The sequence below is a fragment of the Barbus barbus genome (genome assembly GCF_936440315.1).
Source record: "Barbus barbus genome assembly, chromosome: 29".
NCBI lineage: Eukaryota > Metazoa > Chordata > Actinopteri > Cypriniformes > Cyprinidae > Barbus > Barbus barbus.
In genome coordinates this window covers 12,424,785-12,440,469 of record NC_136757.1, presented here as the reverse complement: position 1 = coordinate 12,440,469, position 15,685 = coordinate 12,424,785, and the positions used below count along the sequence as shown (strand labels likewise).

Here is a 15,685-nt window from a genome sequence, read left to right as displayed (position 1 = left end):
CTTCTGTCCAGGGAAACAGAGGGGGTTGGTAGCAGAGTATGCACTGGAAAGAGGTGAGGCCGGTGGTGGTTTGCTTGAGGGAACTTTGTGCATACTAGGCCCACGGGAGGAAGCGGTTCCAGCAGTGCCGGTTGTCATGACAGTAGACCCGGAGATATCTCCCAATCTCCTGAATTTGGAGTTTGAAGAAAGCCTTCCATATCGTAGTTCCACTCTGCTGGGGAAAGCTTCCTGGAGAAGTAAGCGCAAGGGTGGAGTTGGGGAGGCTCCCCGTGGTATTGAGACAGCACTGCTCCCACGCCGGTGGTGGAGGCATGCACTTCCACTATGAATGTGAGTTGGGGTTCGGGATGTGAGCAGTGCAGAAGGTCTCCTGGAGCTTCTTGTAGGCGGCTCGAGCTTCAGAGTTCCAGGACAGAGACTTGGGTTTCTGACGGATCATGGAAGTGAGGGGGGCTGAGAGGAGACTGAAGTTCAGAATGAACCTTCGGTAGAAATTTGCAAAGCCGAGGAATCGTTGAAGTTCCTTTACTGACTGAGGCTGGGGCCAGTCCTGGATGGCTTGGACCTTCCCCTGGTCCATCTGGATCCCATCCGCACTGAGGATGTAGCCGAGGAACTGGACCGTGGGGCGGTGAAACACACTTCTCGAGCTTCAGGTAGAGGTGGTGTTTCCAGAGTTGGCGTAGGACCTGCATCACGTGATGGCGATGTTTGCCCAGGTTCCGGGAGTAGATCAGGATATCGTCTATGTACACGATGACAAACCAGTGGAGAAACTCCCGGCACACCTCGTTCATAAACCCCTGGAAGACGGACGGGGAGTTAGAAAGGCCATAGTGGCCTGAGGGGGTAATGAATGCCGTCTTCTCCTCGTCGCCTTCCCGGATACGAATGAGGTTATAGGCGCTCCACAGGTCCAGCTTCGAGAAGATGCGATCCCCACGGAGTTCCTCGAGGGTGGCTGGGACCAGGGGAAGAAGACAAATGGGGCTTGACAGTGTGATCATTGAGGGTCCGGTAGTCGATGCAGGGCTGCAAGTCTCCGTCCTTCTTGCCCACGAAGAAGAAGCTCGAGGCCGCCGGAGAGGTGGAAGGACGAATAAACTGTTGTTGGAGAGCCTCCTTGATGTAATCCTCCATCGCCTTGTGCTCCAGGATGGACAGGGGGTATACTCGACCCTTGGGGAGTATAGCTCCAGGCAGCAGGTAAATGGCACAATCCCATGGCCGGTGCGGTGGTAACTTCGTGGCTGCCTGTTTGCTGAACACATCCTGGAACGCCATGTAGTCAGATGGGATCGTCGGAACCTCATGAGGTTCGGGACTCTCCACTAGGGTGGAATGAACTTGCAGCTTCGGGTTACTAACCAGGGGTACAGGGACGTTGGAGAGACAGTTTTGGATGCAGGTTTTACTCCATCGGAGGATCTCACTGGTATCCCATCTGACTTCGGGGGAATGTTGAGATAGCCAGGGGCGTTCCACGATGATATCGACAGTCGGTCCCTCCAGTACCAGAAAGGAAATCCTCTCCTAATGAAGACAGCCTACTTGCAGAGTGATCGGCAGAGACCGGAACTTGATTTGTCCACGCCCGAGCGGGTTTTCCCTGTATGGTGAGTGTGTGAATGTCCTTTTTCTTTTTCCAGGGGATCCGGAGGTAACAGTGGAGCATGGAGACGGTGGAGAACTGGAGCGGTGGAGAACAGGGATAGGAACACTGGAGCAACTGGTAAGTAGACAAAAGGTAAGTGGGTCAGGTTAGTCAACATGGAATGTTTGAGACCAGACAGTGAGCGAACGGGAAGAGTGCAGGGATATAGTGCTGCTGATTAGTGCTGACAGGTGGCGGTGATCAGAAATCAGGGGATTGGGATCTGGTGAGTGTCGTTGGTGGAGACTGCGGTGACTCTGACAATTGTAATTTTAAACATTTCGATGACATTTAAATTGGTTTGACATTTCGTCCCCTTGGAATTATAAGGTTCTATTTGCATTACGAGTAGTTTTGAGGTATTGAGCTTAAATGTTTTTGCATGCAGTTCGACTGTGTAGATAGAACCTTTTTGTTTTTTAAATAAAAGTCCCAAAATGTACACATTAAAAAATCTATCACATAATGTAAATAAGAATATGTGAATAACTCAATTTTGACAAAAAATGTCAGATAGAAACTTATAATTTGATTTATCTGTTGCTTACAGATTTCTTTTCCTGTTGTTTATCTCACTGTTGATTAGTTTTTTCCCTTCTCATCACAGTTTCAGATGTGGATGAATCTGACCCAGGAGCATCTACTCAGTCTGTAGTTTTCAGTGTGCTGGTGATCATGTGTGTGGTTTTCATTATAACTGCACTCATCATATGGAGGAAGAGACGAGCTGCTGATCTAAATGTTCTGTAAACACAATTAGAAAAATAAACCAAACATCAATTACTTTAGAGGCACTCTTTCAAAGTTCGCTGTCAGCAGTTTATGTTTCTATAGTGATACCCTCTATTTATCATGGTTTAACTATCTCATTTGTATTAAAGATAGGGCTCTGAGGCATCACAGAGTAAATACTTCCCTCTTTAATGTGAGTACACTATTTTATGAAGAGATATGAATACAGCAACAAGTTCATTTTAAGATTTATTTTAAAACATTCTAGAAATGAAACTAAAACTAAAAACTGCTGAAACTAAAAACTGCTTCCTCTGTTTCAGCTTTGTGCAAAGTGAAACATAAACAGTGAGTCTATATGGGCCCATATTAAGGTCAAGACAATACATTTTAGGCCTATATTTCCTGCAATTACTGTTTTTTTTTTTGTTTGGTTGGTTTAAGGAGATCTGTTTTCTTTTTACTATTTTGTACTATACATGCAGAAAATATTTTAGAAAATTCATGCATATGGCAAATATGCAAATATTTCAGAAAAACATTGCACTTTGATGTATAGAAAGATGTACATGTAATTAAAATCCTAGAGAGTGAAAACATTGAATGACAGGACATTTTTTCTCTGTCAGCTGTTTCACTGTTGCAGAGGTTCAAAAGTTCTGCTGAAATGACAAAGGTGTATTTTCAAACTTTTAATTAATAAGTGTAACTAGAATGACAATTTCTTAATTGATGTTTCAAGAACTGTATGTGTGACATATTGGTCCATCTTTTACACAGAATTTGCACAATACAGTTTTTAGATCTTTCCATTTTTAATCATATTTCTGATGTGCCGCATATATTCTATTTTATTTATTCCATTCTGTTTACTTAATTGTCGTTCCTACCGTGTAAAGTCTGTCAATGTAATTATCTTAATGCCTCCACAAATAATTACAAAAAAAAAATAATAATTTTGTAATAATTACAAACCTTACCAGGTTTTCCCTGCCTGTTTCTGGCACACATTTTATTGTTAAAATGGCACAAAATAGCAGAAGAACAGTAAAGGGACAATAGTTAAAAAAAAAAAAAACTATAATAAATGTTATATGCGAGGAAAAGCTGCACAATTATGTCACTTTCTGTAAATGTCTTAAGGATTAAGGATTAAGGACTGTTGTCCTGTGTATGCTTAAATCTCGTCTTGTAAGCATATCTCATATATGCTTAAAGAAATTAATATAGCCTAAAAAAAAAGCCTTCCGATTGAGAACCGTGTGTGGACAGGACTTTTATTTTGTCTCGAGGTTAAGACGTCATAAGGCTGCGCCGTTCTTCTCTGGCTCAACAGAGGTTTGTGTTTTTGAACTGTTATGTAATTAAGGTGTTTAAATCTATTTGTAGTGGTGTACAAGTCATATGGAATGAATCAATTAATTGTTATGTGAAATGCTATTCCGTGTGCCGCTTTACGGTTATGTTTTCAGACTAACTTAGATCAATACAAAGACAAAAATGAAATATGAAACCATACGTTTTGGGCGTTTTATATATTGCAATTTTAATTTAGAAACAAATTAAAAATAAAATTCAAACTCATTTACTCACACTCACGTCGTTACAAACATGTATGATTTTCTTTATTATGTGGAACATAAAACATGTTTTTGCATGTGTATTAATTTGGTATAAAATTTAACTAAACGTTACATGAACCCTAATGGTGTAACGTTTCTCCTTTGTGCATGTTATTTGTCTGCAGTTTAATCGTTTGGAATAATATTTCTTTCTATTTTTTGTTTTCCTCATATTAAACATGACATAATGTCCAAACATACAGGGACCAGCTGCCATCTGTTATTAAGATGGCGTTTATTAAAGAAGAGAGTGAGGACATGAGCATTTCAGAGCCGATTCGAGTGAAACTTGAAGATACTGAGGAACAAACAGGTTGGTTCTCAAATGTGAATTATGTACATTGTTTTTATTATTTTCACAAATATAAATGGTTCTTTACTAAAATCATAACATCGAAACAAATTAGATTTTTGAAAAATGGTGGTCATGTAAAGATAATTAGCTAAAAAAATAATGCAATAATAGCCTACCTTTGCCATAAAGTCATAATCATTCACTATGGACACTGTCTGTGGAATACAGGGTTACATTCATGATTTTTAAGTGATATGTCAGTTTACAAGATTGTGTTGTCACAATACCAAATTGAAGTAGTTGTTACCAATACCAGTAAAATTTCACTGTTCTCAGTAACAGTTTAAGTATATACCAAAACTATTGTGACTCTTACACGGTTTTATTATTTTAACTTTTTGAAAATAAAAAAATAAGTATTTATATGCTAATTTAAGTACATTATACATTAAAACATTAGCGTGTAGCCTTCAGTTATTTTTAAAGGGGTCATAGATTACAATTTCACTTTTTTAACTTTAGTGTGTTATGTGGTTGTTTCAGCATAAACAACATTGCAAAGTTACGACACTCAAAGTCAGTGCAAAGGGAAAAATTGTCTTTTACAGAATTAGCAAATGGCTTGTAAGGACTACAAACGAGCATCACAAACCCTGACATAAACCCTGCCCCCTGGAACATGCAACTATCAGTAATGGTAAGAGGTGTGACGTTTCTAGTGCAGTAAGCGTGCACTAGGCGGTTATCGATCACAACACACTGGGCCAGCTAACTAATCTGACCGAACAACCGACGTCAACAGACCGTTTGTAGGAGAACAGAAAAGCAATGTAAATTTAGTGAAATATAATGTCATTTATTTTTTATTTTTTTTAATAAAGCATGAGCACATGTTACAGAGCACCCAATAAACACAATCAAGCCTTCTTAAAAGCCAGTAGACCACCTCTTTAAATCAAGAAAATATGAAGGTCAAGTGAAAAGTCAATGATAAGTAGAACAAAGAAACAGATGATATGTAATAGAACAAGTGCACTCTAAAAAATGTTATTTGCCAACTAAATATTGGACAAAGTACATGCTGGGTTATTTTTACCTTGCTTGTTGGGTTTTATATATTAATTTTTTTTTTTTTTTTTTTGACAGTGCTGGGTCATTTTAAATTATAAAAAAGCACTCTAAAATCTCTTATGTAAATAAGACGGGAACATTTCATATGTAATATTTGTTATTCAATGGCAAGTCTTTTACAATCTTAAAATGCTCAAAAACATTCAGTAGCTTAAATATTTTAGGATGCAACAGCAGCCGATGGATATTTATGATTGAAAAGTTATCTTCAACTTTGCTCATGCCATCTCATCTGTAAGATATTTAAGTTTCAATTTCAACCCGTCAAATGCAAAGCACTATCACAGTTGTGACGCTAGTGCACTGGAGTGCACAGAAACTGTGCTACATATAACAGCGATGTGGCGTTGTGTTTCAGCCCTGTTTGTGCATTTGTTTGAGAGAGGTGAAACTGCCATGGTGGAGGGGTTGTGAAGGGGTTTGTGAGGGGGTTCATCATTTGAGTTACAGAAAAAGTACTCAGCACCTGGGTAAAAATATTTAAAATCTAACCCAATAAAATGGCCCAACTGGCTGAACCCAGCATTTGGGTTAAAAAAATAAAATAACCCAACTTTTTTGAGGAAAGTCTGTTAGTCTGCAATCATACTCATTTTAGACTTAATGCAAATATCTTTTTTTTTCCGCCACCTGTTGCTTCAGCTGTTACCTTATCATTCATTGCAATTCCAATTAAATCCAAACTTAAGTATGGTTGTCACTCCAGGAACTTTGCAGTGTGTACTTAGCAGCATGAAAAATAACTTTTGCAAAACCGCCTGTCTGGATTGCATAACGCATCTCTTATTTACAATGCCTTTAATACTTTGTTGGTTATAAATGTCTATGGCTACAATGTTAAACACTTCTAACACAAATTGAAAACAGAATCCTTGATTTCTGTTGTTTTGTTATATTAAACTGGGGTTCGCTTTTTTCACTTTAGACCTGATGCCGCTTAAAGAGGAGAGTCAAGAACTGAATGAAATGGAGGAGAAAGAGCAATATGAGAAAAATGATTTCATAACTGGTGAAAAACTTGGCTTGCAGACTGAAAAGTCACAAAAACTTGTGCAGGAGACAGATTCCCAAAGTTATTTCACCTGCCATCAGTGTGGAAGCGTTTTCGGTTCTGCAGGAAGCCTTAAAGTCCACATACGAATTCACAATGGAGAGAATCCTTTCACTTGTGATCAGTGTGGAAAGAGTTACACTCGAAGCAAAACCTTAAAGCATCACATGAGAATTCACACTGGAGAAAGGCCTTTCAAATGTGATCAGTGTGGAAAGAGTTTCATACATAAAGGCACCTTTAATTTACACATGACAATTCACTCAAGAGAGAACCGTTTTATTTGTCATCAGTGTGGAAAAAGTTTCATGTCTTTAGAAGACCTTGACACGCATGTGATAATTCACTCTGGAAGGAAGCCCTTCAAGTGCCACCAATGTGGAAAGGGGTTCCAAATAAATAAGGTCCTCAAGAGACACATGATATCTCATACCGAGGAGAAGCTTTTCAAGTGCCATCAGTGTGGAAAGTGTTTAAAACATGAAGAATCCCTCAATTACCACATGAAACTTCACACTGGAGAAAGGCGTTTCACCTGCCCTCAATGTGGAAAGGGTTTCATACATAAAGGACACCTTAATGATCACATGAGAATTCACACGAGAGAGAACAGTTTGAAATGCCGTCAATGTGGAACGAGTTTCACAGACAAAAAACAACTGAAAATGCATGAAAATACTCACACCAAAGATAAAGAGTTTCACACTTAAAAGAAACCTTAAGACTCACATGAGATCTCACACTGGAGAGAAGCCTTTAACTTGTTCTCAGTATGGAAAGAGTTTCATACATAAAGGACACCTCAATAGTCACATGAAAATTCACGAAAGAGACAATGCAAGTGCCAACTGTGTGGGAAGAGTTTCACAGACAAGAAACATCTTAAATGGCACGTAAATATTCACAAAGGACAGAAGCCTTTCATGTGCCATCACTGTGGAAGGATTTGTGCATGCAGAGCAAACCTTAAGGTTCACTTGCGAATTCACACTGGAGAAAAGCCTTTCTCCTGCCCTCATTGTGGAAAGAGTTTCACATTTAGCAGAAGCCTTAAGATTCACATGGGAATTCACACTGGAGAGAAGCCGTACACGTGTTCACTGTGAGGAGAGTCTTGTCTATCTAGGACAGCTGAAAAATAATTTGCAAACTCGTTCTGGAGAGAAATGGCAGTGTTCTTAATGTAGCAAGAAGTAATTTAATTGTGATTTATGTAATAAAACATTTATTTTGTCATCACACTTAAAGGTGGGGTAAGTAATTTCTGGTAGCCAATGTTGATATTTGAAATCACCAAAACAAACAAGCCCCTACCCCAAAAGGGTCTCGCCCCTATTTTGAAAGCTCCGCCCCACACAGGCAACGATTAGTTCTGTGAAACAAAGCAAAACTCATTATTATCAGTGGTGCTGTCTACACTGGATGCCATGCCACGACACAACAAATCCCCAACAGTAACTGCTGCCGCGTTTTATTTATGACGTATTGATACAGATTTCAAATGATTTTCAATGTTCGCTTTGTTGCATGTAGTGTACATGGACTTTAGCTGTTGCGGCACGCATTGTGACACAACTGTTGCGTCCGGTGTAGACATGGTGTATGGCTTCTTTTGTTCCACTTTTCCTCTCTTGTTTTTTTTTGCTACTTAAAACGAAAGCAACAAATCCATACTGTAAAAAAGCCTGATAAGTTTCAGCATCATGAAAGGTGACTTTTGTGGTGGTTCGGTGATGATGCCTCAATTGTGTTATGCAAAGCTGCTGCTTTTTATGTCTTGTCCCATGTCACTGTGATAAACATTAATAATTTTTTTCAGGAAATTTTGTTCTTACATTATTGTGTAAACGTGTGTGAGGCAACTATTTGTAATGTACTTTTTTTTCAATGCACTGCCTTTTCTTTAATATCCTACCAAAATAATGAAATCTGCAGAGTGTAATGTAACCAAGTAATAATACTTTAATTAAATGTATACTTGTACTCTGATACATTTCCCAGACGCGTTTAGAATCATCAAAATTCAAGGCATTCTAAATTATATAAAGTTCCAAACGTAGGTTCGGGAGGAGCCTAATCATTCAGTCCTGTCAATCATCATTACGAGCCTATATAAGCAGCTCTCATTGCACCGTCCCAGCGTCAATTCTTCCAGAATCCCTTCACTTCCCCATCTCCTCCTCTATTTCTGTTTTTCTCCCTCTAGGTTGTACCGCAGTGGGGGGTTGAACTCGACGCTCAAGCAGAGCCTTGGGTCTGAGCTTCCATTAAGGACAGCAAGCCAAGTTCATTTACCATTAACCATCAGGACTGGAAGGGCAGGCAAACTCATGAAAGGCGGCAAAAATACATCTGTTTTATATTTATCATTTAGTTAATCTATATTGCATGAAGAGTGTTTTTTTCTCCAGTTATCAGCGTAACAAATGTCAAATTGATTTTATACAAGTTTAAAGTTAGCATTAAGTAACTTACATTTTAGACATGATATTGCCTGTTGTTTCTCAATATTGTCAACAAAAACAATTCCAAACAAAGATCACAACACTGTTTTGCATCTTTGAGCAACACACAGGATATGTATGTGTCCCTTATTGAATCAATCAGCCTTTTGAATGAATCGGTGGAATCTCAATGTCTCACTCATTAACAGCGACTTGCTGCCACCTGGCGGTGTTAGTTTCACATTTCAACTATTTTTTTTTTCTTTTTCATGTTTTAAATCGTTTCAAATAGCGTTTCAACGTTTTATGTTTTAAACAAAACATAGGCCTACTTATGCATTTGTAACTGCAGGTCAAATATATCCATGTCCCATCTGAGCTACAGTAGCCTACATTAAACTGTAAATACATCTAAATGACACAGATACCAGTTTTTTCTTTTTATTATTATTAAATGAAAGAAAATAAGTACCTGCCCAAATTACCCAAAGAAACAAAATGGAAGAATGAGTTCAAACCAAACGCAATTTGCTGCTCAAACGGTGTAATCCTTTTAGACCAAGATAATTTGAAGATAATTTATTGATAAAAAAAAAAAAGTTTCTGTAACAGTGCATAGTTTCTGAACCTAAACATCAGTATTTTGCAGTTAGACAGAATCTTGCATTGCAGATGCTGTACTAACTCTTATATTGGTAGTTTTTTTTTTTCAGCACAATAGTGGACAGCATGTTGTGAATGTGATTTACAAAGAATAAAATTTGAATTTTACGCAGAATTGCTTTGACATATTTAATTTGTATTTTTTTCAATGTATACCCTATACATTTTTATGCCCGGTCTATGATTTTAGGCAGTGTGTGAACAGGACTTTTATTTTGATCTGTCAGTGACATCACATGGCTGGACCGCTCTCTGGCTCAACAAAGGTTTGAGTTTTATCACGCTTAAGTATTTGAGGTGTTGAAACCGATACGAATCGATCAATCGATGTGTGGTTTTAACAAGTAATATGGAATGAATGGATTATGTGAGGTGCCGTGTAACGCTTTCAGTTAATAGGCAAACCTTTTTGTCTCCTGTCATTCAGTTTTAATCTTCTTGACATCAGAAATTATTTGACTACATTACAGCCTTTTTATTATTGTATTTTTGTGTCTGAAAACTGAACAAAGGCGTTACACGAGCCTTGATAATTTGTAAATGGAAAACTCGTAAATGGCCCAGATTGTTGAGTAAAGCGCATTCATTCTAATGTAAATAACAGATTCGGATTTGTATTTCTTTTTGTTAATTGTTTTCTTCATATTAAACAAGACAAAATGTCCAAAAATACAGGAACAAGCAACTGAGAACATCTGAGATCCATGTGACATACTAGGCCTATTATCAAGATGGCATTAATTAAAGAGGAGATTGAAGACGTGAGCATTCAAGAAACATTCATAGTGAAAAATGAAGATGCGGAGGATGACACAGGTTGGTTTATTAGTTACTGGTTTATTTGTCTTTTTTTTTTTTTTTTTGGCCTTTAAACAAATGAATGATACATTTGAAAAAAAAAAATGTTGCAATCATTTAAATGGTCATAATGCCAAATATAAGTTTAATGTTTAAGCTTCATTTGTGTAGCTACATGTAAAGATAAGATACTAATGTTACAGGTTGTGTCTGCTGTACACAGCTGGCTGAACTTTTGTTTTCTTTTGGGGAATTTCTAACATGAGGGGTGACAAGAAAATGACCATATAATGTTTTATGTTAATACTCTTTAAAAACATAGTTCTTTAAAGGTTCTTTACAAATAGTAATAGTTCTATTTAGAAATATATCTTGGAGAACCGTTTTCTGCTGAAATGGTTAATTGTGTTTAGAAAAAAAAAAACCTGTAACTATCAAAAAAAAAGAAATCTTTCAAAGCCACATCATTATCGATTTTCTGGAGCTCAGCCATCCAGCTAAACAGACTGTCAACGTACTCTCAGCAGGTACTTGATATCCTTTTTAAAATGTCTTTAAATCTTCATTTTCAAATTGTAACTTGTTTCTTCATACTGTCCTCTTTTTCTTAGTTTTTTAACAGCACATGTAAGTGTGTCATGCTCTGTTCAGTTGATGATACTTCACTCCTATTCTCCACTAAACAGGTAAGTGAAAGATACAGAATGTATGGTCCATATTGTTTGAGAGACATAGTTAGACATAATTTCTTGTACTTAAACAACTAGAAGAGTGTGTTTCTAAAGTCAACTGTGTATCTCTACCCAGACAGATGCCGTCACACCCCACAGACTCATCATCTGCCAAGATCAACTGCCACTCATTTTTACAAAAATACACATAATGATGGCCGTGAAGACATGTCACAGGGAACTGGAAAGATATTTCCATTTCTATTTGTATTTGTGTGCCTAATTGTTCTATTATGTTTCATTTACTTATTTACTTAGTCTTCATTTATGTTCAAATATCAAGCATATTTTTTATGCTTTCATGTAATTACATTTTAGAGCATTGTAATTTTTGCTATAATTTCCTGTGTCAATAAAAACATAATTGACATACTTGCTGTCTTTTTTTAAAAAAACATACGAGGATGCAATGTGTAAACGGCCCTAGAGAAGGCAGATAGAGGTGTAAAAAACTCATAATATTAATAATTAAAAACTAATATTAATAAAACTAAACTGTTATTTAAAAGGAACCTTATAACAAGTGTTTTCATTACAAGTATTGCTGCAAGATGCAGAACCTTAATCTGGTGCCCTTTAGATTTTTTTTTTCTTAAAAAAGTGTATAGATTTAATGTATTGTCATATTGCACTTGTTGTCTGAGCCGAATTAACTCTTACAAGTCAAACTGGTTTGTCATCAACTAAATACAGCTTTGACATCAGACTGCTCAATGAATATCAATGAAGTGATTCATATCATTCACCACAGACATTGGAATATGGGTTTACATCAGTGAAATTTACATAGGCGTTGGGAAGGTTACTTTGGAAATGTAATGGGTTACAGATTACAAGTTACCCTATTTAAAATGTAATAAGTAGTGTAACTATTTCAGTTACTTTATTAAAGTAATGCAACTGATTACATTTGATTACTTTTCTAAATTTGTAATGTTTTCCACTGTTAATCATTTTCAAACATTTAAAGCAGGCAGGGTTAACCTTACAGTAGGACTCAACACTGATTACTTTTAGACTTTCAAAATCCTTCATCACTTCAATTAAGAGTACAATAATTGAATTGAAAGCACAGCCATCACAAAACCGGACTTTAGCACCTCATTTTGCTTTAAGATCATCCTGAGGTTAAGTATGGATTTAAAATCATGACAAAAAAATAGTTTAATATCTATGTTTTTGAAATCAAATCTTAGCAATTTGCATAGCTATGACAGGAAACACTGACATTTAACAATGCTTCATGAGGAAAAACAGTTAATTTTTAAAAAATAAAGCATATACATAAGCCCAAATAGGAATACAACATTTATTGAATAAGCATGTGTCCTATTCTATTATTCCTAAAATCCTGAAACACTGGTGTGTCATATTTTAGAGCAGTCAATGCAGTTAATGAAGTCAATTAAATCTGTATGTGGGTGTGTGCTAGTAAAATAATTCTGATGTATCCTCCTTTGTAATCGTTAACATTTTCATAAGTAACTGTAATACATTTCTTTCTTTCAGTAACTGTAACAGATTAGTTACATTTATTTTGTAATTAAATTACATAATTCCGTTACATGTAAGTTGTTACTCCCCAACACTGATTTACATGCTGTAGACCACTTTAGCTTTATAATAAAAAAGGGTTATTTGATTTTATAATAGCATATTATGCATATATGTAATAGCAATTTATTTAGAATCCAAAAATCCTTTCATCAGTGATCTAAATGATCATACAATAACTGTTGCAGGTATCTAGAATTGCTTATTTGCCATTAATATGTTAATGGAAGAATTCACCTTTAGTACACTGAATAAATATATTTGATGTCAGTTACTTTGTGCCATTTAACTGAGTTAACTTGTATTTGTATTTTTTTCCACCTTAGACCTGGTGGTGATGAAAGTGGAAAGTCAAGAACTGTATGAAATGGAGGAGGAAGATCCATACGATAAACGTCATGGAGAAAAACTTTGCTCGCAGACTGAAAAGGAGCCCTCTCAAAAAAAATCTCGAAAGAAAAGTTTTAGAAACTGTTACATCTGCCCTCAATGTGGCAGGAATTTCACTTATGAAAAAAGCCTTAAAAAACATGAGTTAATGCACAATGTACAGTGCCCTTTCACCTGCCAACAGTGTGGGAACATTTTCACTACGAACGGAAGCCTTAAAAACCACATGAGAATTCACACCGGAGAGAAGCCTTTTACATGTGATCAGTGCGGAAAGAGTTACACACGAAGCAAGACCTTAAAGGATCACAAGAGGATTCACACTGGAGAAAGGCCTTTTAAGTGTGATCAGTGTGGAAAGAGTTACATACGAAGCAAAACCTTAAAGGATCACATGAGAATTCACACTGGAGAAAGGCCTTTCAAATGCGATCAGTGCGGAAAGAGTTTCATACATAAAGTAACCCTTAACTTACACAAGAGAATTCACTTAAGAGAGAGCCATTTTATTTGCCATCAGTGTGGAAAAAGTTTCAAAGACATAGAACGCCTTAACAGGCATGTGATAATTCACTCTGGAGAGAAGCCCTTCAAATGCCAGCAATGTGGAAAGGGGTTCCAAATAAAAAACAACCTAAAGGCGCATATGAGATGTCACATCGAGGAAAAGCCTTTCAAATGCCATCAATGTGGAAAGTGTCTAAAACACGAAACATCCCTTAATTACCACATGAGACTTCACACTGGAGAAAGGCCTTTCACCTGCCTTCAGTGTGGAAAGAGTTTCATTCTTGAAGGACAACTCAGTCGTCACATAAGATACATTCACACCGAGGAGAAGCCTTTCGTGTGCCATTACTGTGGAAGGATTTGTGAAAGCAAATCAAACCTTAAGATTCACATACAAGTTCACACAGGAGAAAAGCCTTTCTCTTGCCCTCAGTGTGGAAAGAGATTCATACATAAAGGTCTCCTTAATTATCACATGAAGCTTCACACTGGAGAAAAGCCCTTCAGCTGCCATCATTGTGGAATGAGTTTCAGATATAAAGGACTTCTTAATGGTCACATGAGAAGTGTTCACACCAATGAGAAGCCTTTTACGTGCCATCACTGTGGAAGGATTTGCGAAAGCAAATCTAAACTTCAGATTCACATGCGAATTCACACTGGAGAAAAGCCGTTCTCCTGTCCTTGTGGTAAAAGTTTCGCACTTAAAGGAAACCTTACAGCTCACATGAGGCTTCACACTGGAGACCGGCCTTACATGTGCGTTCAGTGTGAGAAGAGTTTCGCCTATCTAAGACAGCTGAAAAGTCATTTGCAAACTCATTTAGGGGAGAAGTGTTCCCAGTGTTCTGAATGTGGCAAGAAGTTTGCAAAAACAAGCAATTTCAAAAATCATCTGCGCATTCACTCGGGACTAAGGCCATTTAATTGTGATCGATGTAATAAAAAATTTATTTTGCCAGCACACTTAGAGATACACTTGAAAAGTCATGCAGACAAGAGACCCTATTTGTGTTCTTTGTGTAAAAAGAGATTTAAATGGCTGTGCAATTTAAGATCGCACAAGAGATTTCATATCCGTAAACCTGTTTCCAAAGCAACCTACTTGAAACGAATGCAACAAATTCATACTGGAGAAAAACCCGACACTGTAAAGAGTGGTGGTCATGTGATGGCACCTTAATTGTGTTAAAGTTACTGCTCTTGACCAGTTTTAAGTCATGCTTTGGAGCTACAAAGTGTCATGGTTGGACATTTCTGATACTGTTGTGGGGTTATGAGTGAGGGTATTTTTTTGTTGCAGTTTTACTCGTTTGTAGAGGCAAGGGGGGCAATGCCCCACCAAAACATTAATCCACTTGAAAACATAGACCTTTTATATAAGCATAATCAATCCTACATTTAACTTGTAAATGTATTTCAGTAGCATTTTGCAACCAATATCTTTCAAACTTTCTAGTGAGTTGGATATATTAAAATCTCACATCTGACTTTAGTCTGCATCAGTTTAGCAACTAGTAAACCAGTTGTTCTTTAACAGTGGGTAGGAGGCTGTGTGGAGTAGCGTTTAGTTAAAGTGTAAATCCTTGCATGTGCTCGTATGAATAGCCTGTAAACCATTCTGTTGTTTGTTTCATGTTTGTTGACTTGACATGGCTTCATTTTCTTCTCTCGAATTCCTAACATTTTAAGTCAACATTCAAACACATATAACGTTTTATGCACTGGTGGATAGCCTGTCAGTCAACATTACGGTGCCACCCTCAGGATGAATTGCACAAGGACACTAGACCTCTTCCAAAAGTGTGTCTGTATGTGTTCAGTGATTAACATAATAAGTACAAACAACATATTAACGGAAAAACCATAATATCTATTATATATATATAATGTAAGCTAGTGCTACGACCCAGAATCTGCCCCTTGTCGATTCATAGATGCTATTGGTACTCATGTCATGAGTGAATTTCAAATATAGACCCTTAATGTGATTTTTTTATTAAGAAAATTGAGCAAGTACATAAAACAAGTGTCCAAATTCATCTTCATGCCTTATCCCAATTCACTGTGGCAAGCCTATAATATTAATTCATCAGATTCAGATCAG

The 15,685-nt window shown here is 37.1% G+C and overlaps 1 protein-coding gene across 1 annotated transcript; it reads left to right on the top strand.

Moving 5' to 3' along the window:
- The first annotated feature begins 3,678 nt into the window (after nt 1-3,678).
- LOC306848895 (uncharacterized protein) lies at nt 3,679-9,708 on the top strand. The gene is made up of 3 exons (XM_079383686.1): nt 3,679-3,727; nt 4,215-4,324; nt 6,363-9,708. The coding sequence occupies exons 2-3, from the start codon at nt 4,240-4,242 to the stop codon at nt 7,196-7,198; spliced, it is 921 nt and encodes a 306-aa protein (XP_079239812.1). The 5' UTR covers nt 3,679-3,727; nt 4,215-4,239; the 3' UTR covers nt 7,199-9,708.
- The last annotated feature ends 5,977 nt before the right edge of the window (nt 9,709-15,685 follow it).

Bases quoted from the DNA above. Each gene is read 5' to 3' on its own strand.
- LOC306848895 (XM_079383686.1), top strand. From the start codon at position 4,240: ATGGCGTTTATTAAAGAAGAGAGTGAGGACATGAGCATTTCAGAGCCG. The intron at 4,325-6,362 runs GTTGGTTCTCAA...TTTTCACTTTAG, and splicing joins AGATACTGAGGAACAAACAG to ACCTGATGCCGCTTAAAGAG.